The 22,105-nt window shown below is 52.7% G+C and overlaps 1 protein-coding gene across 2 annotated transcripts; it reads left to right on the top strand.

Annotated features, from left to right (window-relative positions):
* Positions 1-660: 660 nt before the first annotated feature.
* On the top strand, positions 661-21,609 carry SLC41A1 (solute carrier family 41 member 1). Of its 2 annotated transcripts, none has more exons than XM_084220616.1 (11): positions 661-1,241; positions 2,333-3,502; positions 7,914-8,021; positions 13,124-13,195; positions 13,471-13,615; positions 13,714-13,860; positions 14,790-14,937; positions 15,011-15,090; positions 15,496-15,630; positions 17,251-17,399; positions 19,231-21,609. In XM_084220616.1, the coding sequence occupies exons 2-11, from the start codon at positions 3,134-3,136 to the stop codon at positions 19,414-19,416; spliced, it is 1,539 nt and encodes a 512-aa protein (XP_084076742.1). In that variant the 5' UTR covers positions 661-1,241; positions 2,333-3,133; the 3' UTR covers positions 19,417-21,609. The 2 variants fall into 2 exon arrangements, with proteins under 2 accessions (XP_084076742.1, XP_084076741.1); XM_084220615.1 differs by lacking the exon at positions 661-1,241 and adding an exon at positions 1,831-1,924.
* Positions 21,610-22,105: the final 496 nt, after the last annotated feature.

The raw sequence follows: 22,105 nt of genomic DNA, 5'->3' as shown, positions 1-22,105 counted from the left end.
TGGAGCATGGAAGTTGGCTGTGGCTGGAGTTGTGTCTCTGGATGTCTCACGTTTTCCGGGAGCTTTCTTTGCTGGTGGAGGTGCTGAGAATGAGTGAAGTGACCCCAAAGGCTCCTCATCCCTTGAAATCCCAGAATCCCTGGAAGGTTTGGGTTGGAAGGGACTTTACACTTGCCCATTCTACCCCTGCCATGGCAGGGACACCTTCCTCTGTCCCAGGCTGCTCCCAGCCCCGTCCAGCCTGGCCAGGGATGCAGGGGCAGCCCCAGCTGCTCTGGGCACCCTGTGCCAGGGCCTGCCCACCCTCACAGGGAGGAATTCCTTCCCAAATCCCATCTATCCCTGACCTCTGGCAGTGGGAAGCCATTCCCCCTTGTCCTGCCACTCTCTGCCATATAAAAAGTCCCTTCTGAGTGCTGCTCTCTCTGTCCTGTTCAGCTCCACAGGTTCCTGTCCTCCTCTTCTCCCAAAGCACCAGATCTTCCAGGAGAACTCCTTGGTGGGAGCAGACAGGGCTGGAGCTGCAGAGCCCAGAGCTTTGGGTCACAAGGGATCCCTGCCAAGCACTGCCTCTGTCTCCTTAAGGAATGAGTGAAGTCAGCAGCTCCAGGCAGGCTGAGTGCCTGGATCCATGCGGGAATGTGCCCTCCCCTTCCCCCACACGCTTCCAGTGTCCCAGGCACCCCCATTGGCCCGGACTGTGTCTCCAAGGCCTGGAGCTGGGCTCACATCATCACCCTGAGCAATAACTCGCTGCTGCCTGTTTCCTGGGAGGAAAGGAAAGGCAGGAAGGAAAAACAACTGCTCAAAATTTCCACTCATGACAAGAAAAAAAAAAAAAAAAAAAAAAAAAGGGAAATAAAAGGAAAGCATGAATCAGAGGAGCTGGTTCATTCAGGAACACAGAATTCTACAGAGCAACAAGGACCTGACCTCTGCAGCAGGAGTTTTTATGCTCTTTATTTATTTGTTGTGGGACAGTTTGGCAGGAATAGAGGCAGAGTACGTGACAATATCGGTGAGCTGTGCAGAGCTGCCTCAGCCTGGCAGAGGCCTGAAAGGCAGCGGGTGCCCCCGAGCACCCTGGTGCTCCTTGGCTGCACCCAGCCGTGTTTCCCTGGAGAGGGGCCCTGGAAGCAGCCCTGGGGTGGCATCGCCGGGCACCGCTGGCCAGCTGTGAGCTCCTGTCCCCAGCGTGGCACAACGAGGCTGCCCCAGCGAGGGATCCCCGGAGGGCACAGGTGAGAGCAGGGAGAGCCATGGGGGCAAGGAGGGAGGGAGGGAGGGAGGGATGGATGGATGGATGGATGGATGGATGGATGGATGGATGGATGGATGGATGGATGGATGGATGGAAGCATGGATCCATGGATGGAGGGATGGACAGATGGATGGACAGCAGGGTGGATGGATGGAACCATGGATCCATGGATGGAGGGATGGATGGATGGACGGACAGGTGGATGGAACCATGGATGGATGGATGGATGGATGGAACCATGGATCCATGGATGGAGGGATGAATGGAGAGCAGGATGGATGGAAGAATGGACGGCAGAGTGGATGGAAGGACGGCAGGACGGACAGACGGAGGGACGGACAGACAGCCTGACGGCTCCCGCCCGGTGCGGACTAAGCCGCACGTGACCCACAGGCCCCGCCCCCGCGCCGCCAAAGGGGCGTGGCCTATCCGCACCGGGGACGCGCTCCGCGCCGGGGGCGGGGCCAGACGTGACGCCACGCGGGCCAGGCCAATGGGAGCGCGGCGCGGCGGGGCGGGCGCGGCCGCCATTGGCCGGCGGTGATGTCAGGGCGGCGCGGGGCGGGGCCCGGCGGGGCAGAGCGCGGGGCGGCGGAGGAGCCGCGGGTGCGCAGCGGGAGCGGAGCGAGCGGCACCGGGCGGTACCGGCACGGCGGGGACACGGTACCCGCACCGCGGGGCACGGCGGGGACACGGGCGGCGGTACTGTGGGGACCGGCCGGGCGGCAGCCCCGCCCCGCCCCGCTCCGCTCCGCTGCGCGCATCCCCGCGGGGATCCGCTCTGGAGCCGGCGGCTCGCGGGGCGCTGCGGCAGCTCCGGCGCTGCGGCAGCGGGAGGCGGGAGGAGCCCCGGCCGCGGGATCGCCCTGCGGGTCCCTCCCGGGTGCCCGTTCCCGGGGGCGGCTCTGCCCCCGCAGCCCCCGGCTCAGCCGCCGAGGGTGCCCGGGGGTGCGGGAGAGCAGCCGGGGGAGAGGTGGGGGTACGGCGAAGGTTGGAGCAAACGGATGGAGCGGCTGATGCGGGCTGCCACGGGACCCCCCGGAATATCGGCTTTCCTCCCGTGTGTTTCAGGTGACGGGCGAGTTGTTGGGAAGGCGCGTTGGATGCCAGGCTGCCCAAATGCCAGCCCCCACCCTGCAGCCCGGCCAGCTCCGTGAGTAACCTGCGGTGGGAGCTGCTGTTACTGCGAGTAAGAACTGTGCTCGCCTCGTGCTGCTGGGGGAGCACGAGGAGGGCACGAGAAATCCTGCTGGGGGAGGAGGAGGAGGGCGGCAGTGACACTCGAAGCCTGGTGGAATCGCTGGCTGTTGTGGCAGAAAGCCCCCAGGAGCCTTCGGAGTGGAATTCTGCAGAGGGACGGTGCTGCTGGAGGAAGTGGCAAAGCCCTGGCAGCAAGAAGAGCCTGAGTGGGATCATGTCTAAAAGCCAATCTTCTCCTTCAGTGTTCCTTTAAGCTTCTGCATCCTTTATTTCATCTGCTTTTCCCTCTGTCCCGTCAAATCTGCTGGAAGAAAAAAACCTGGGAGAAGATGCACTAAGGCATCACCCATCTCGGGAGGGAAGCTCGGATCGTGCCTCGGCGGCTGCTGCAGCACAGGGCGCTGGAGAGGAGCAGAGCCAGAGGGAATCGCTGCCATCCCCAGCTCCTGCCGTGTCCCCTGTGCTCCGTGTCCCCGTCCGGGGCGCTGCTTGATGGGGATCTCTGCCGCAGGAGCAGGCTCCGCACTCCCGGGCGGGCGAGCAGGGCTGGCACAGCTCCCTCCTGGATGCTGGGCAGGCCGTGTGGATAAGCTGCTGGCAGAAGATCCCTCCTGGAGCAGCTGCTGGCTGTAGGCCCAGCGAGCCAAGGGTCGGGAGAGCGTGTCCTGCAGCATGACTTCCACGCTGGAGCACAAGGATCCCCCGCAGGCCAACGGGGCCGTGCTGCCCGGGGACTGCCTGGCCAGCCCGGGCTGCGGGCAGCCCGCGGGGCCCGAGCACTTCCTGCGGCCCGAGGGCACCGGCGTGGACGTGGTGGTGCTGGAATCCCGTGCCAACGCCAAGGGGGTGAGGGAGGAGGATGCCCTGCTGGAGAACGGCAGCCAGAGCAACGAGAGCGATGACACCAGCACGGAGCGGGGCCCCGAGCCCCCCTCGCCCCTGAAGGAGACCTCGTTTTCCATCGGGCTGCAGGTGCTGTTCCCCTTCCTGCTGGCTGGCTTTGGCACGGTGGCTGCTGGGATGGTGCTGGACATCGTGCAGGTAGGGCTGCTGCTCCCCTGGCTGGGGTAAAGAATAATAAAGGAATGCCAAAGCTGTGATAAAGGAGTGCCAGGGCTGCTTCAGCAGCAGGGAGGGGGGAAAACAGCTTTGCCTGGTGTGCTGGGTGGGGAGGGGGAGATGGAGGAGCCCTCCAGCCCTGGCTTTGTTAATTAAACTCAATTTAAGGAGGTGGGAGAGGTGTGAGGAATGAAGGAAGGAGAAGGTGCTGGAGACAAATCCCTTCCCTGCTGCTGCCTGGGACACCCCAGCCCTGGGACTGGCTCCCCTTGTCCCTTTCCCAGCTCAGGTGCTGGCTGTGCTGGCCCAGGCTGTGCCAGCCAGGTTAATGTTTCCCTCCGTGTGTGTGCCAGGCTCATTCCAGAACTTCCTGCACCATTCCCTGTGCTCAGGAGGCGCCCAGGGATGACAGGAGAGTTCCCCCTGCCTGGCTGTGCAGGTGGCTTTTAGGAAAAGCCAGCAGGGAGCTGGCAGCTCCCCCTGGATGAGCAGCGAGGTGTTCCCCGTGGGAATGTGCCAGCCTGGCCGTGTTTCCATCTTTGCAAGCTGAGCCTCCTGAGCTGCTCCCCACCTGGCAGCGGATCAGCTTCTCCCAGGCAGAGCCTCCCCTCCCTGTGGGCACCCCAAAAATGCTCAGCTCGGAGCTGCTGGGTGGATAAACAATCCCTGGAGGTGTGGGCAGCGAGAGGCTCCGGTGTCAGCCCCGGTGCCAGGAGGTCAGAGGGATTTTTTTTTGGGATGTGTGGGTGGTCAGGCAGCCGCTCCCCAGTGCTGTCCTGCCCAGAGCAGCAGTTCCCCTGCTCATCCCTGTGGCCTCTCCTGCTGGGACAGCTGGGAAGTGACTCCAAACAGGAAAGGCTGGACGGGAGAAATTAAGCCGGCACAGCTTTACTGGAATCGTTTTCTGAAAAAAAAATAAGGATATTTCAAGCGTGTTTTCCCTTCACAAGGTCCCTGCCTGGCTCTTCTGGAAGTTCCCCAAAGTGATTTGAGCCCAAGTTTTTCCTGGAGCAGGCAGTGCCCTTGTGGCCAGTGCTGACGTGGGGTGTTGGTAATGTCAGCTCTCATCTTTCATACACTCCACTCTGCTGAACTCCTCAGCACTTGCACAGTGCTCTGGACAAGTTTTGTCAGCAGTTATTTGCAATTGCATCAATTACACAGCCAGATTATTCCTTTATGAAGTTCACCTTCAGGAGGCAGAAGGCCCTTTTAGAAAATCAGCATTTGAGGGAACAAGAGAAATTTGAGAGTTACAATAGAAAGGGTTGGGGGACTCTGGCTCAGCCCTGTGTTCTCCTGCCCTGATTCCTGTGTAAAACTTTGTAATTCCTGAGTGATTCCCACAGCAGCTCAGCCCTGTGGTCTCCTGCCCTGGTTCCTGTGGCCTTTAGGAAGAAAACTTTGTAATTTCTGTGTAATTCCCACAACAGCTCAGCCTGTGCTGCCAGCAGCTCCAGCTCCCTTTAGCCTTGGAATGAAACAAACCATGGCTGGGAAGGGGGATGGAGGATTTTTCCAGAACCACCCAGGTCCAGTTCACCCCTCCAGAGCTGCATGGGATCCTGGGCAGATCTTGAAGGATTTATATTTATATTTACATTTATATTTATATTGCTATATAGATATATTTATAATTTAACATTTATATTTTATTATATATTTTTATTATTTTATTATATAATAAAAAGGCTATGAGCCTTTGCTGTGTCTTGCAAATACACATATATAATATTAATTTACTAGATTATTACTATATTATATTATTATTGTATATTCTAATAAATATAATTCTATAATGTATATAATTATATTATATTAAAATTATTATCTAAAAATTTATATTTATAAAATTTTATTATGGTGTATAATTATTCTATTAATATATTTTTAAAGTGTAAGATACTATATATAATTCTACATAATATACTATATATTATATAAATAGTATATAGTATATATAGTATATATAATATACTATATATTATATCTAGTATAAGATACTATATATAATTCTATATAATATACTATATATTATATATAGTATATTGTATAGTATATGATATAGTATAATATACTATATATTATATAGTGTATTATATAAAGTATATATAATATACTATATATTATATATAGTATAAGATACTATCTATAATTCTATATAATTTGCATATAATTATATATAATTTATATATTTATATCTATTCATTATAAAATTTATATATCTATTTATTTTAATTTTGTATTTATATATATATATATAGATATGTATAATTACATATATATATTTGCAAGACACAGCAAAGGCTCTCAGCTGAGCCTGACCAAACTTCACCACTCAAATCTGCCAAAATCTGCAATTATTGGGCAAAGCCTCTCTGTCTTTCCCTGTTTTGGCCTCTGGGTGTGTAAACATTTTGTCACTGGGGACTTTCTGGGGGATTTCTCCCTGGGAGTTGCTGGCTCAGAGCTGTTTTCAGAGCCCAGCAGGATCCTGTGGCACTGCTGCAATGTCACCGGGGGAAATCCCCGGAGAGGGGACAGGGAGGGGACAGGGAGGGTGGCACTGAGCCAGAGCCAGGGCTGGCACCGGCCACAGGGAGATGGGCTGGGTTTGTGGGGTGTGCTTGGGGCTGGGTTTGTGGGGTGTGTTTGGGGCTGGGTTTGTGGGGTGTTCTCAGGGAGATGGGCTGGGTTTGTGGGGTGTGTGTGGGGCTGGGTTTGTGGGGTGTGCTTAGGGGAGATGGGCTGGGTTTGTGGGGTGTGTGTGGGGAGATGGGCTGGGTTTGTGGGGTGTGCTTGGGGAGATGGGTTGGGTTTGGGGGGTGTATTTGGGGCTGGATTCATGGGGTGTGTTTGGGGAGATGGGTTGGGTTTGTGGGGTGTGTGTGGGGCTGGGTTTGTGGGATGTACTCAGGGAGATGGGCTGGGTTTGGGGGGTGTATTTGGGGCTGGATTCATGGGGTGTGTTTGGGGAGATGGGCTGGGTTTGTGGGGTGTGTTTGGGGCTGGATTCATGGGGTGTGCTTTAGGGAGATGGGCTGGGTTTGTGGGGTGTGCTTGGGGCTGGATTCATGGGGTGTGTTTGGGGAGATGGGCTGGGTTTGGGGGGTGTGCTTTAGGGAGATGGGCTGGATTTATTGAATGTGCCTTGGGGAGATGGGCTGGATTCATGGGGTGTGCCTTGGGCAGATGGGCTGGGTTTGTGGGGTGTATTTGGGGAGATGGGCTGTGTTTGTGGGATGTGCTCAGGGAGATGGGCTGGATTTGTGGGGTGTGCCTTGGGCAGATGGGCTGGTTTGGGTGAGATCTGCTGCTTTTATTGAATGTGCTTTAATGTGAGATTTACTGCTTTTATTCAGTGTGCTTTGCTGAGATTAGCTGGTTTTATTGGATGTCTGTGCTGAGAAATGTGCTGGGTTTATTGAATGTGCTTTGGTGAGATGTGCTGACTTTATTGGATGTGCTTGGTGAGATTTCTTGGTTTTATTGAATCTCCTTTGGTCAGAGATGTCCTGAGTTTATTGAATGTGCTTTAATGTGAGATTTACTGGTTTTATTGGATGTGTTTGGTGGGATTGGCTGGGTTTATTGGATGTGCTCTGGTGGGATTTGCTGGTTTTATTGAATGTGCTCTGGTGGGATTTGCTGGTTTTATTGGTTGTGCTTTGGTAAGAAATGTGCTGGTTTTATTGAATTGCTTTGGTGAGATGTGCTGAGTTTATTGGATGTGCTTTAATGTGAGATTTGCTGGCTTTATTGAACGTGTTTGGTGGGATTTTCTGGTTTTATTGAATGTGCTCTGGTGGGATTTCTTGGTTTCATTGGATGTGTTTGGTGAGATTTCCTGGTTTCATTGGATGTGTTTGGTGAGATTTCCTAGCTTTATTGGATGTGTTTGGTGGGATTTCCTGGTTTTATTGGATGTGTTTGGGTGACATTTCCTGGTTTCATTGGATGTGTTTGGTGGGATTTGCTGTTTTTATTGGATGTGCTCTGGTGGGATTTCCTAGCTTTATTGGATGTGTTTGGTGGGATTGGCTGGGTTTATTAAATGTGCTCTGGTGGGATTTCCTGGTTTTATTGAATGTGTTTGGGTGACATTTCCTGGTTTCATTGGATGTGCTCTGGTGGGATTTCCTGGTTTCACTGGATGTGTTTGGTGGGATTTGCTGGTTTCATTGGTTGTGTTGGTGGGATTTGCTGGTTTTATTGGATGTGTTTGGTGGGATTTGCTGGTTTCATTGGATATGTTTGGTGACATTTCCTGGTTTCATTGGTTGTGTTGGTGGGATTTGCTGGTTTCATTGGTTGTGTTGGTGGGATTTCCTGGTTTCATTGGTTGTGTTTGGTGGGATTTGCTGGTTTTACTGAGTGTGCTTTACCCCTGCAGCACTGGGACGTCTTCAAGCAGGTCACTGAGGTGTTCATCCTGGTTCCTGCTCTGCTGGGGCTGAAGGGGAACCTGGAGATGACGCTGGCATCCCGCCTGTCCACAGCTGTGAGTGCCCAGCACCTCTGGGAGGGCTTGGGGGTGGCTGGGCAGGTAAAATCCCCAAATTTCCCCGTCTGAGTGACAGCAGGCAGCAGAGCCTGGGGCTGGGCTGCTGGGAAGGGGTGACACCCTGCTGGCTGATGGGATTTGAAGGGTTAACGCTGCTGGGGCTGGACCCAGCTGTTCCAGCGGGAACTGGGCACAGGGATGTCACCAGGGCAGGAGGGGAGCTGGCAGGGGGAGTGACCCTGCCAGGGATGGAGGTGACAGCTGGGCCTTTGTCCTGCTGGAATTCAGGGAGATGAATCAAATATATAGAGGGGAATCAAATATATAGAGGGGAATCAAATATATAGAGGGGAATCAAATATATAGAGGGGAATCAAATATACAGAGGGGAATCAGATACAGAGGGGAATCAGATACAGAGGGGAATCAAATATGGGGTTGAATCAGATGTAGAGGGGAATCAAATATAAAATGGAATCAAATACAGAGTGGAATCAAATATGGGGTTGGATCAAATATAGAGTGGAATCAAATATAAAATGGAATCAAATATGTAGAGTGGAATCAAATATGTAGAGTGGAATCAAATATGTAGAGTGGAATCAAATGTAGAGTGGGATCAAATATAGAGAGTGGAATCAAATATGGGGTTAAATCAAATATGGAGTGGTATCACATATAAAATGGAATCAAATATAAAATGGAATCAAATATAGAGAGTGGGATCAAATATAGAGAGTGGGATCAAATATGGAGTGGTATCACATATAAAATGGAATCAAATATAAAATGGAATCAAATATAAAATGGAATCAAATATAAAATGGGATCAAATATAGAGAGTGGGATCAAATATAGAGAGTGGGATCAAATATAAAATGGAATCAAATATAGAGAGTGGAATCAAATATAGAGAGTGGAATCAAACATGGGGTGGAATAAAATATAAAATGGAATCAAATATAAAATGGAATCAAATACAGGGTTGGATCAAATACAGAGTGGAATCAAGCAGAGTTAAATCCAGTGATCTATTCACTCTTGCTAGTTTTATTTACCTGCTTTTGCCACGCAGATGTGCCTGTGGGTGATCCAGAAATGAATCTTTAGGCTGCTTTAGCCAAGTCAGCAGGCTCCAGCACCCTGGCTTTGACCAGTGGTAGCCTGTCCTGTCTGTCCTGCCCTGTCCTGTCTGTCTGTCCTGTCCTGTCCCCAGGCTGACCCCCGGGGGCTTTGGCCTCTGCCTTCCCTCCTGTGCTCCCTAAATCCCTGGAATTGGGGCTCCAGGAGCCCCCCCATGCCTGGTGGCACAGGAGGGTCTCTGGTCCCAGGGCTGGGCAGGGAGCTCCTCCCTGCCCTGAGCCCCCCAGGTGTTGCATTCACACTTTCCTAAAAATCTCTTTGCTTAAGATTCTTCTTCTAAGAGGCTGAGAAGCTTCAGAGAAAAAGGAAAACAGTAATTATTTTATAAATATAAATACAATTATAAATATAAATATAAATATAAATATAAATATAAATATAAATATAAATATAAATATAAATTTTTTTCTGTGTTTTGCTGCTTCAGAATGTGTTTGAAGATTGTTTATCTGACAGGTGATTGTTTAGTCGGTTTCATGTGAATTTTGACCTATTAGGGCCAAGCTGTGTCAGGCTCTGGAAAGAGTCAGGAGTTTTTATTATTATCTTTTTAACCTGAAAATATCTTTTGTGTATTTTTTAGGATAGTGTAGTATAATATAATAATAATGATTAATATAATATAATATAATATAATATAATATAATATAATATAATATAATATAATATAATAATAAATTAGCCTTCTGAAAACACAGAGTCAGATTTATCATTCCTGGCCACCCCACAAATACAATACAAGTGTTGCATTCATATTTTCCAAAAAATCTCTTTGTTTAAGATTTTTCTCCTAAGAAGCTGAGAAGCTTCAGAAAAAAAGGAAAGCAATAATTATTTCATCATTTTTTCTGTGTTTTGCTGCTTTAGAATGTGTTTGGAGAGTGTTCACCCACAGGTGATTGTTTCATTAATTTAATGAGAATTGTTTTCACTCTTTGGCCAGTCAGGGCTCTGGAAAGAGAGTCAGGAGTTTTTATTTTTATTATTATTTTTTAACCTTCTGTAAACATCTTCATTGTATTCTTTAGTATAGAATTCAGCATAGTATTCTTTAATATAATACATTAAAATAGCAGATTAGTCTTCTGAGAACACAGAGTCACGTTTATCATTCCTTTTCCTTGGGCACCCACAAACCCTGAATCCTTTCCCAGCCTTTGGCTTTCCAATTAAGGAAATTCCTCAGAAATTCCTCCCAGATTAAGAGGCAAAAATCCCCTTTAGTTAAAGGATTAAGGGATGGAGGGAGGTGATGCTAATCCCACCTAATTGCCCTGGGGCTGGAATTTCGGGGTCAGGCTTGTCCTCAGCTCAGGTTCCTGTGCTGGATGTGCTGCTCCACTCTGCTTTTTGTTTTTGTTTTTGTTTTTCCCCCATTCCTTCCTCCTCCTTTTCCCCCCATTCCTTCCTCCTCCTTTTCCCCCCATTCCTTCCTCCTCCTTTTTCCCCCATTCCTTCCTCCTCCTTTTCCCCCCATTCCTTCCTCCAGTGTACCCAGAATTATTTGCCCCAGGGATGGGAGCATCTCAGCAAAGCACATCCAGCAGGGGGAGTTAATTAATTAATTAATTAATTAATCAATTAATCTGGATTTCTTTTCTTTTCCCCCTGGGAGGAGGAAATTGCTGCTGTGCACAAGTTTGAGGGGGTTTGGGATGCAGTGCTGTAGGTTTGGTGTGCCACAGCAGGATTAGCTTTCTTTCATCCACAGGATGAAATATTTAAAGATTGGGTCAAAAACCATAAATATCCTCGTTGGCAGTGTTTTATTGGCCAATAAATCCTTAAAAGGTCTTGAGACCTGAGTGAAGATGTGAGCTGAACTCACCCTTCCTGTGAGAAACGTGTAGAAAATAAGAAAAATAGATTTTTTTTTTTTTCTGGGCAGAAAATAAGAAAAATAAATCCCATCCTCTGAAAAACTCAGAGGTCTGTGCTGCTTTGAGGGGAGTGCAGTAGTGAGAGCTCTAGACACAGAAAAAAGATGTCACAACAGCAGAGATTCTCCCAGCAGTGCCGTGTGTAACATGAAAACACAAGAGGTTCCAACTGGGTTTTCCAGAAAAGTACAAAAAAGGCTCCTCTCCTCTTGATGAAATGAGAATTGATTGTCTGAAGGGAAGTGATGGAGTGAGGGTTGGTGATCCCTGAAGGGGAGTGGCTGAACTGAAAATCCAAAGTTTGGTTTTACTGTGATGGATTGGAAATGTAGAGGAGGGAGGAAGAATAGTTTGGAAAGTTTTCATTCTGAGTTCTGTGTGTTTCTTTATGCATTGTAAGTTAATAAAGGGTTTTTTTCCCTTTATTCCTAACTTAAAGCCTGCTTTACTCTATTTCTGATCACATCTCCCAGCAGACACCAGAGGAAATATATTTAATATATTTTCATAGAGGCACTGGCATTGCACCAGCATCAAACCATGACAGGTCTCTTCTGTTACACCTTCAAAATTCAAAATGCCCTCCTTCAAAATGCATTTCCCACTCCAGCCTTTGAGCCTCTCCCTTGTTTCCTGAGTCCAGCAGCTTCTGATGATGCCAATTTGGTATAAATTTACCCATTCTTGCCATGAAGACCCTGGGGGTGGCAGGGAGGAGCAGAGCCCGTGCCCTGCAGCGATTCCTCTGCCTTGTTTTGGATCCCCCACCAGGAATTAAAGCCATTTCCACCTCCAGGTCCTGCCTGCTCTCACCCACAGCGCTGTTTGCTGGGTTATTTGTTAATCCTGCTCAGCCTCTCCTGCTGCCAGGTGCCCCCTGTGCAGGGCTGCCCTCTCCTCTCCGTGTCCCCACGTGTCCCCAGCCTTGTTTGCTCAGCTCTTGCTGCTGACCTGGGGCAGCCTGACCCCGCCAGGCCAGCAGAGTGAGAGCCTTGGGACATGCACAGAGTGGCTGCAGGGGTGTCACATGTTTTATGGAAAATCCTTTTGCCAGGATCTTTTCCTCCTGAGAAGCTGAGAGGCCTCAGGAATGAAATGTGAACAGTAATTATCTGCTGCTGTGGAATGCAGCAGGAACATCTTTGATTGGCCTCATGTGGTTGTTTTTAATTAATGGCCAGCTGTCTTGGACTCTGGTCATTCACAAGTTTTCCTTTTCCTTTTCCTTTTCTCTCTCCCTTCCCTTCCCTTCCCTTCCCTTCCCTTCCCTTCCCTTCCCTTCCCTTCCCTTCCCTTCCCTTCCCTTCCCTTCCCTTCCCTTCCCTTCCCTTCCCTTCCCTTCCCTTCCCTTCCCTTCCCTTCCCTTCCCTTCCCTTCCCTTCCCTTCCCTTCCCTTCCCTTCCCTTCCCTTCCCTTCCCTTCCCTTCCCTTCCCTTCCCTTCCCTTCCCTTCCCTTCTCTTTTCCCCCTTCTCTTTTCCCCCTTCTCTTTTCCCCCTTTCCTTTCCCCCTTCTCTTTTCCTTCTGAAATCCTTTCTTCTATTCTTTTAGTGTAGTTTTATTATATCCTTTTCTTTTAATATAATATATATCATAAGATAATAAATCAGCCTTCTGAGACATGGAGTCAAGATTCTCATCCCTTCCCTCATCCTTGGACCCCTGTGAATACCACCAAGGGAGGTCTTGCTGGTTTTGCACCATTCCCATCAGAATTTTGGTTGGTGATGCCAGAATTTTTGGATTTTTGGTTGGTGTTGATTCTCCTTCCCCCTCCCTTTTCTGCCGAGTTATTCTCTGGAGGTCTGAGCGCCCTGCTGCCCCTGGCAGGCAGGGGTTGGGCTGTCAGCAGGTGGGCAGGGTTGTCACCAGGTGAGCTGGGCTGTCACCAGGTGAGCTGGGCTGGCAGCAGGTGAGCAGGGCTGGCAGCAGGTGAGCAGGGCAATCAGCAGGTGAGCTGGGCTGTCACCAGGTGAGCAGGGCTGGCAGCAGGTGGGCAGGGCTGTCACCAGGTGAGTTGGGCTGTCACCAGGTGAGCTGGGCTGCCAGGCTGTGACTGTGCCTCATTCCCCTGACAGGCGAATATTGGCCAGATGGATTCCCCCAAAGAGCTCTGGAAGATGATCACAGGGAACATGGCTCTGATACAGGTGAGCAGAGGGCAGGGCAGCCCCCACACCTGGGACAAGGTTTGGCCAGGGGAGGATTTGGTGTCTGCTGGGGGGGCAGTGGCACCTCGGTGGCCCTGCAGGGTGGACGGGCTGTGGCCGTGCTGGGATCTGATCTGATCCCCTGGGTGGGGAATCATGCTCAAGCTCTCCCCACCCTGGGACTGTCCTGGTGTCCAGGTGACCCTGTGCTCCCCATTCCAGGTCCAGGTCACCATGGTGGGACTGTCCTGGTGACCCTGTGCTCTCCATTTCAGGTCCAGGCCACCGTGGTTGGCTTCCTGGCCTCGATTGCAGCCGTGGTGTTTGGCTGGATCCCCGATGGGCACTTCAGCATGGACCACGCTGTGCTGCTGTGTGCCAGCAGCGTGGCCACTGCCTTCATTGCTTCCCTGGTCCTGGGTAAGACCCCCCCCCACCCTCTGCTGTGCACCTCCTCCTGAAATATTGAAATATCAGCCTCCCCTCGCCCTTATCCTGCTGGTTTTTGTCTCTTTCAGGCATGATAATGATTGGGGTGATCATTGGCTCCAGGAAGATGGGGATCAATCCTGACAACGTGGCCACGCCGATCGCTGCCAGCCTGGGGGACCTGATCACGCTGGCCCTGCTCTCAGGGATCAGCTGGGGCTTGTACAAGGAGCTGGGTGAGCAGCAGCAGGGGGCTCAGTCCCTGCCTGGGCCTGCCTGGGGCTCCCTCTCGTTTCTTCACCCCCTTCCTCTGGAATCTTCTCCCTGGGGTGGGTGGGGTTGGTGCTCTGGAGCTGGTTCGGGGAGGGGATGGAGGCTCTCACTGCCCTGCACTCCTCCTCCTCCTCCTCCTGTCCAGGTGAGGGGCTCAGGGAGAGGCTGGTTCCTTCCAGGGGCTTGCCTGGGGCTGGAGCAGTGGGAGAAGGCAGATTTGGATTCCATCTGCCCAGCTGGGGATTCCATCAGCTCCAGCTGGGGATCCTCAGGGCACGGCTGCAGCTGGAGACTCCCAATTTCCTCCTCCTTCATCCTCCTCCTTCATCCTCCTCCTTCATCCTCCTCCTTCATCCTCCTCCTTCATTCTCGTCCTTCATTCTCGTCCTTCATCCTCCTCCTCCTTCCTCCTCCTCCTCCCTCCTCCTTCCTCCTTTCTCCTCCTCCTTTCTCCTCCTCTTTCCTCCTCCTTCCTCCTCCTCCTCCTTCCTCCTTCCTCCTCCTTCCTCCTCCTTCCTCCTCCTTCCTTCTCCTTCCTTCTCCTTCCTCCTCCTTCCTCCTCCTTCCTCCTTCTCCTTCCTCCTTCTCCTTCCTCCTCCTTCCTCCTCCTTCCTCCTCCTTCCTCCTCCTCCTTCTTCCTCCTCCTCCTCCTCCTCCCTTCCCTGGCACTGGGGCTGGCACTCAGCCAGGTTCACCCAGGGGTGGAGGCAGCAGGGCTGGGAGTGGGAAGCAGGGATGGGAGCTGGAATTGCAGCGACCTCACTGAGATCCACTGGTGAACAGGAACCAGCACATCCTGCAGACTCCAGGCTGGCCTGGACCTTCCCTGCTCCCCCTGGAGCTCCTGAGGGATGTGCCCTTGATTTTTCTCCTTTTTTTCCCTCCTGCCCAGAGAGCAAAGCCTTCGTGAACCCCTTGGTGTGCGCCTTCTTCCTGTCCCTGCTGCCCATCTGGATCATCATCGCCAGGAGGAATTCTGCCACCAGGGAGGTGCTCTACTCGGGCTGGGAGCCTGTCATCATTGCCATGGCCATCAGCAGGTGAGCCTGGCCCTGTCCCCGTCCCCAGGGCCCCCAGGGTGAGCCCAGCACTGACTCCCCCTCTCCCCTGCAGCGTTGGGGGGCTGATTTTGGACAGGACGGTGTCGGACCCCAACTTTGCTGGGATGGCAGTGTTCACCCCAGTCATCAATGGTGAGTGCTGCCCCTCCCTGGGCTGCAGCTCTGGGTGAACTGGGGTGGGCTGGGACTTCAGGGCACTCATTCTCCTCTGGGGCACAGCCTGTGCCCCCCTGTCACCCTTTGCTCTTGTCATGCTGGGGTGGGCTGGGATTTCAGGACACTGAAATCTCTGGGGCACACCCTGTGCCCCCCTGTCACCCTTTGCTCCTGTCATGCTGGGGTGATCTGGAATTTCAGGCACTCATTCTCCTCTGGGGCCCCTCTTTCCCCCCCTCCTTCCCCCCCTTCTTTTCCCTAATTCTTTCTTGGTTCCCTTCCCAACAACCTTGGTGGGAATTTCTTCCAGGGCTAAACACTGGCAGAATTCCCCTCTCCCCAAACTCCTCTCTGGCTCACAGAAATCCTCCTCTCCCGCAGGTGTGGGTGGCAACCTGGTGGCGGTGCAGGCCAGCCGAATTTCCACCTACCTGCACATGAGTGGGGAGCCTGGGGACAGCCCTGGCACGGCCCCTCGCAAGTGCCCCAGCCCCTGCAGCAGCTTCTGCAGCTCAGGTAGGGCTGGGCTGGGCTGGGCTGGGCTGGGCTGGGCTGGGCTGGGCAGGGCTGGGCTGGGCTGGGCTGGGCTGGGCTGGGCTGGGTGCCAGCCGGGCTCCCTGGGCACAGCAAGGGGGGCCCAGCCCCACCCAGGGCCCTGCTCGGGGTCAGGATGTGGCTGGGGGGTGTCCTGAGCTGGGAGGGGATTTGGGGGTGTCTTGGTTTGAGCAGGCAGGTTCTGCTCAGGAGGGCAGGAGGTCCCCCTGAAATGGGAGATGTGAACCCCCTCCCTCCTAATTGTTATAAATTTGAAATTAAGGGGCTCTTAGGTAAAGATAAGAGAGCAGGAATAGCAGTTCTTTACTATTGTCTTTACTATTGTCTTTACTATTGTCTTTACTATTGTCTTTATTATTTATCCTGATCTGGAAGGGGATTTGGGGATGTCTCGGTTTGAGCAGGCAGGTTCTGTTCAGGAGGGCAGGAGATCCCCCTGAAATGGGAAATGTGAACCCCCTCCCTCCAAATTATTATAGTTTTCAAATTAAGGGGCTCTCAGGCAAAGGTATGGGAGCAGGAATAACAGCTTTTATTGGGGAAGAAAATAAGAATAAAATAAACGATGCAGTGATACAAAAGAACCCTGACACAGTCAGAGCAGTCCCTGTCCCCTGTGTGTCAGGGTGGTGGCACAGTCCCATCCCATGGTGGTGGCACAGTCCCAGGGGGTGGCACAGTCCCATGGTGGTGGCACAGTCCCATCCCAGGGGGTGGCACAGTCCCAGGGTGGTGGCACAGTCCCATCCCATGTGGTGGCACAGTCCCATGGTGATGTCACAGCCCCATCCCATGGAGGTGTCACAGCCCCATCCCATGGGGTGGCACAGTCCCAGGGTGGTGGCACAGTCCTGAGTAGTTTTGAGTCTTCTTTGTTCTCCCTCTGAGGGTCGTTTTGTGAGTACTAAAGTTAAAAGACCAAACAAAAAACCCCAAAATTGCTCTGCACCCCGAGTTAAATTTCCAACCCCCCGTTTCAGAAGGGACCCACAGGATCCTCCAGCGCAGCTCCTGGCCCTGCACAGCCCCCCAAAATCCCTCCAGCCTCGGGTGGTGCAATCCCAGAGCACTTTGGGTGGGAGGGGACCTTAAATCTCATTTAACCCCCACCCTGCCATGGGCAGCACACCTTCCCCAGCCCAGCTCACCCCCAAACCCTCCCCAAACCCTCCCTGGGTGCCTGAGCCAGCCCTGCTGTCCCCAAACCCTCCCCTGGGTGCCTGCAGGGTCTGAGCCAGCCCTGCTGTCCCCAAACCCTCCCCTGGGTGCCTGAGCCAGCCCTGCTGTCCCCAAACCCTCCCTGGGTGCCTGCAGGGTCTGAGCCAGCCCTGCTGTCCCCAAATCCTCCCCTGGGTGCCTGCAGGATCTGAGCCAGCCCTGCTGTCCCCAAACCCTCCCCTGGGTGCCTGAGCCAGCCCTGCTGTCCCCAGACCCTCCCCTGGGTGCCTGCAGGGTCTGAGCCAGCCCTGCTGTCCCCAAACCCTTCCCTGGGTGCCTGCAGGCTCTGAGCCAGCCCTGCTGTCCCCAGACCCTCCCTGGGTGCCTGCAGGGTCTGAGCCAGCCCTGCTGTCCCCTCTGCAGACGTCAACTCCCGCTCTGCCCGCGTGCTCTTCCTGCTGGTGGTGCCCGGGCACCTGGTGTTCCTCTACACCATCCACTCCATGCAGGGCGGACACACCACGCTCACCCTCATCTTCATCGTCTTCTACATGACAGCAGCACTGCTCCAGGTGAGCCTGGGGGCTGGGCTGCCTCAGGGGATGGGCTGGGGCTGCTCAGGTGTCCCTGTCCCTGCCAGGGATCCTCAGGGGCTCCTTGTTGTGCAGTTCTTCCACCCTGCCGTTCTTGGGGGTTTACAATCTGCCTTTTGTCTCTTTGTTTTTAAGTCTTTTTTGATAGCCACAGTGTCCTAATGTGTCCTGGGGGGTGATTTGGCAATTTGGAAAGGCCTGGGGACAAAAAGAGGGTGTGGAATTTTGCAGGGAATGTGTGCCAGGCGCTGCCCTGGCGTTTCCTGGAGCTGGGGGAGCCCACAGGGCTGTGAGGGACCAAAGGCTGGAGAGGATCCAGAGCAGATTGTGTTCTGGCCACGGGGTTATTGTGCCCATGGGGTTGTTGTGGGGTTGTTGTGCCTGTAGGGTTTTTATGGCCCATGGGGTTGTGGCTGTGGGGTTGTTGTGGGGTTAATTGTGCCCCTGGGGTTAATTGTGCCCATGGGGTTGTTGTGGGGTTAATTGTGCCCATGGGGTTAATTGTGCCCATGGGGCTGTTGTGGGATTAATTGTGCCCATGGGGTTAATTGTGCCCTGGAGGTTGTTGCTCCCATGGAGTTGATGTGGCCACGGGGTTATTGTGCCCATGGGGTTGTTGTGGGGTTAATTGTGACCCTGGGGTTAATTGTGCCCATGGGGTTGTTGTGCCCATGGGGTTGTTGTGGGGTTAATTGTGCCCATGGGGTGGTTGTGCCCATGGGATTGTTGCTCCCATGGGGTTGATGTGGCCACGGGATTATTGTGCCCATGGGGTCATTGTGGGGTTGTTGTGGCCCACGGGGTTATTGTGCCCATGGGGTTGTTGTGGGGTTAATTGTGCCCATGGGATTAATTGTGCCCATGGGGTCATTGTGGGGTTGTTGTGGCCACAGGGTTGTTGTGCCTGTAGGGTTGTTGTGGCCCATGGGGTTGATTGTTCCCACGGGGTGGTTGTGCCCATGGGGTTGTTGTGGGCCACAGGGTTGTTTTGTTGTGGCTCGTGAGGTTAATTAATTGTGGCCCGGGGGGTTAATTATGGCCGTGGGGTTGCTGTGGGGTTTATGTGGCCCACGGGGTCATTGTTCCTGTGGGGTTAATCATGCCCATGGGGTTGTTGTTCCCATGGAGTTATTGTGGCCACAGAGTTACTGTGCCCACGGGGTTGTTGTCCCCCTGGGGTTAATTGTCCCCATGGGGTTAATTGTGCCCGTGGGGTTGTTGTGGCCGCAGGGTTGTTTTGTTGTGGCCTGTGGGGTTGTTGTGGGGTTGTTGTGGGGTTGTTGTGGCCCATGTTAATGGGTTAATGGTTCCCATGGGGTGGTTGTTGCCCATGGGGTGGTTGTTCCCAGGGGGTTGTGCTCCCCTGGGCCAGGCAGAGCTCCTGTGGGGTTGCAGGGCTGCAGTGGGGTTGCAGGGCTGCCGTGGGGCTGCAGTGGGATTTGCAGGGCTGCAGTGGGGCTGCAGGGCTGCAGTGGGGTTGCAGGGCTGCCGTGGGGCTGCAGTGGGATTTGCAGGGCTGCAGTGGGGCTGCAGGGCTGCAGTGGGGTTGCAGGGCTGCCGTGGGGCTCAGGGCTGTGCCTGCCACGGGGCTGCAGGGCTCCCATGGGGCTGCAGGGCTGCAGTGGGGCTCAGGGCTGCAGTGGGGCTGCCATGGGGCTGCAGTGGGGCTCAGGGTTGCAGTGGGGCTGCAGGGCTGCAGTGGGGCTCAGGGCTGCAGTGGGGCTGCAGGGCTGCTGAGGGCTGTGGGCGCCGTGGGGCTGCCGTGGGGCTGCCGTGGGGCTGAGGGCTGTGGGCGCCGTGGCTCTTGCAGGTGCTGATCCTGCTCTACATCGCGGACTGGATGGTGCACTGGATGTGGGGCCGGCACCTGGACCCCGACAACTTCTCCATCCCGTACCTGACGGCCCTGGGGGACCTGATCGGCACGGGGCTGCTGGCCCTCAGCTTCCACGTGCTCTGGCTCATCGGGGACCGGGACTCGGATGTTGGGGATTAAACCTCCCTGCTCCTCCCTTCCCGCTGCTCTCCTCCTTCCTTTCGTTGTTTCTTTGCTTCCCCCTCCTGTCCTGCCACTCCCACCCCCAAAGATTTCACCTTTGATACTGGATTCTCATTATTTTCAATGGGAATTTTACCTGGTTTATATTTGTAAAAAAAAAAAAAGAAAAATATCTTATCTAGTTTTGGGAAGGACAAACAAACAAGCAAACAAAAAGTGTTAACGAGACAATCACTAAGTGCAATTTTTGTAGCAGTTGTGTGTGAACCGAGGTTCCAGAGAAGTTCCTGCTCAGTCAGGTCCTGCAGGGAGCCCCCCCTGCCCCCTCCCTCGAGGTGCAGGGCTGCTTTTTTCGCTTCATAAGCGTTTTTTAAACCCTGCAGGTGGAGCTCAGGTGTGCTCAGCTGGGCTGGCACCTTCCAGCCGAGCACGGGGTACCCCTGCCTTGGCTCCCTCCAGCTCCAGCCTGGTCCCACAGCCAAAAACGGGGAGTGTCCGTGAGGGGGATGAGGAGGATGGTGAGGAAGGCTCCTGTGTCCACCCCAGGAATGTCAGTGAGCTCACTTGGAACCCCCCCAGCCCAGAGCACAGCACGCTGCTCCTGCCTTGGTGAGCCCGGCTCAGCTGCCCTGAGCCCGGCCCAGAGGGGCTGGGAGCCCTCCCCACCCATCACCACCACCATCATCATCACCATCACCATCATCATCCCCCTGCCAGGGATCCCTGCAGGGCTCTGCTGGTGCTGCTGCCCTCCCCAGCTCCTGGGTTGTGTGCCCAGGTTCTCCCTTTTTCCTTGCAGGCAGGAAAAGCCGCCCAGCCGCTGCCCCAGCTGAGCCTGGGCTGCTCCTGGCTGGGCTCAGGGAAGGGCATCCATGGTTTCTCTGCCAGCTGGGAATGCAGATCACAGGGGGCTGCCCCTGGAGCAGGATCCCCCTGTCCTGGTGTAAAACTGGGATTATTTGGGCTCAGCCCAGCTGGGAGCCCCTGGCTGAGCCCTGGCAGTGCGGGGCTCCCTCCTCTGCTGCTTCCCCTCCTGCTTTTTGTGGAATTCCTGCTCTTCCCCTTGGGCCAGCAAAACCCAGAGGGGCAAACCAAGACCAAAGTTAGGCCAGGCTCATTGTCCCAGGCCAGGATCGGGGTGCAGAGCTGGGCCTGGCTGCAGGCGCTGCTGATGGAGAGGAGGCTCAGGATGGAATTCTGGAATTCTGGAGCAGATGGAGCCAAGCCCTCCCTGGAGCCCTGCAAACCCTTCCCTGCTGCTGGGGGCTGAGCTGGGCTCAGGCTGCTCCTCCTCAGCCCCTCCCAAGAGCAGGAGTTGTATTTTTGAGGTGATTTCCCCCTTTTTTTCCCTTGCTGATCCAGCATCAGGCTCAGTCCCCCTCGTCCCGTGCTGTTTGGGGCAGCTCTGATCCTCCTCTGTCCCCTCTGGTGACATTGCTCAGCTCTCCTTTGGCCAAAGCTGTGCTCAGAGGAAAAATCCCAGCCACAAAACCAACCCTGTCCCTGCTGTGCTGAGCCCTCAGCCCAGGGAATCCTGGAATATTTTATTTTTCTGGAATTTTATTTTCTGGAATTTTTTTTCTGGATTTTTTTTTTTCCCTGGAATTTTATTTTCTGGAATTTTATTTTCTGGAATATTTTTTTCCTGGAATTTTATTTTCTGGAATTTTATTTTCTGGAATATTTTTTTTCTGAAATATTTTCTGGAATACTCTCAGCTGCTCACCCGATTTCTCTGCCTGATGTTGAGGAATTAAATGCAAGATTTCCCTCCATTAACACTTCAGCTTTTATGGATGTAGAGAGAAGCTCTGCTGGCCTTTTCTGGTGTCACATCCCCCCTTCATCCCCCAGGAAAAGATTCCCTAGAGGAGGAATCTGCCTCTCCTGGTAGGTCTGTACATTAAAGGTGTGCTTGGGAGATGGTAAGGGAAGAATTTCATTTAAAACTGAGGAATATTGATGGAAAAACAACAACAACAAAAAACCAAACCTCTTCCCACTGGTTGCACTCCAATGCATGCCTACTCTACAGCTGCCTGCAGATGAAAATCCTGGTTTACTCTTTTATTAAAGGAAAAATAAAAAAAAGAGACTGTCTTAATTATTTATAGTTCCTATAACTGACAGATGTCGACCTAATGGATAAATTATATTTGGTTAAATAAAGATGACATTTATTTATCTGGACTCTGGTGGGGTGTTTTTATTTTCCATCAGGTTGAAGGCCCCTCTCAGGTTTTGAGGCTTATTTGAGCTCAGGCTGAATTTGAGGTTTATTTGAGCTCAGCCTGAATTTGAGGTTTATTTGAGCTCAGCCTGAATTTGAGGCTTATTTGAGCTCAGGCTGAATTTGAGGCTTATTTGAGCTCAGCCTGAATTTGAGGCTTATTTGAGCTCAGCCTGAATTTGAGATTTATTTGAGCTCAGCCTGAATTTGAGGCTTATTTGAGCTCAGGCTGAATTTGAGGCTTATTTGAGCTCAGGCTGAATTTGAGATTTATTTGAGCTCAGCCTGAATTTGAGGCTTATTTGAGCTCAGGCTGAATTTGAGGCTTATTTGAGCTCAGGCTGAATTTGAGGTTTATTTGAGCTCAGGCTGAATTTGAGGTTTATTTGAGCTCAGGCTGAATTTGAGGTTTATTTGAGTTCAGCCTGAATTTGAGGTTTATTTGAGCTCAGGCTG

This window comes from Fringilla coelebs, assembly GCF_963513975.1.
Source record: "Fringilla coelebs genome assembly, chromosome: 23".
NCBI classification, from domain to species: domain Eukaryota; kingdom Metazoa; phylum Chordata; class Aves; order Passeriformes; family Fringillidae; genus Fringilla; species Fringilla coelebs.
This window is presented reverse-complemented; position numbering and strand designations above follow the sequence as displayed.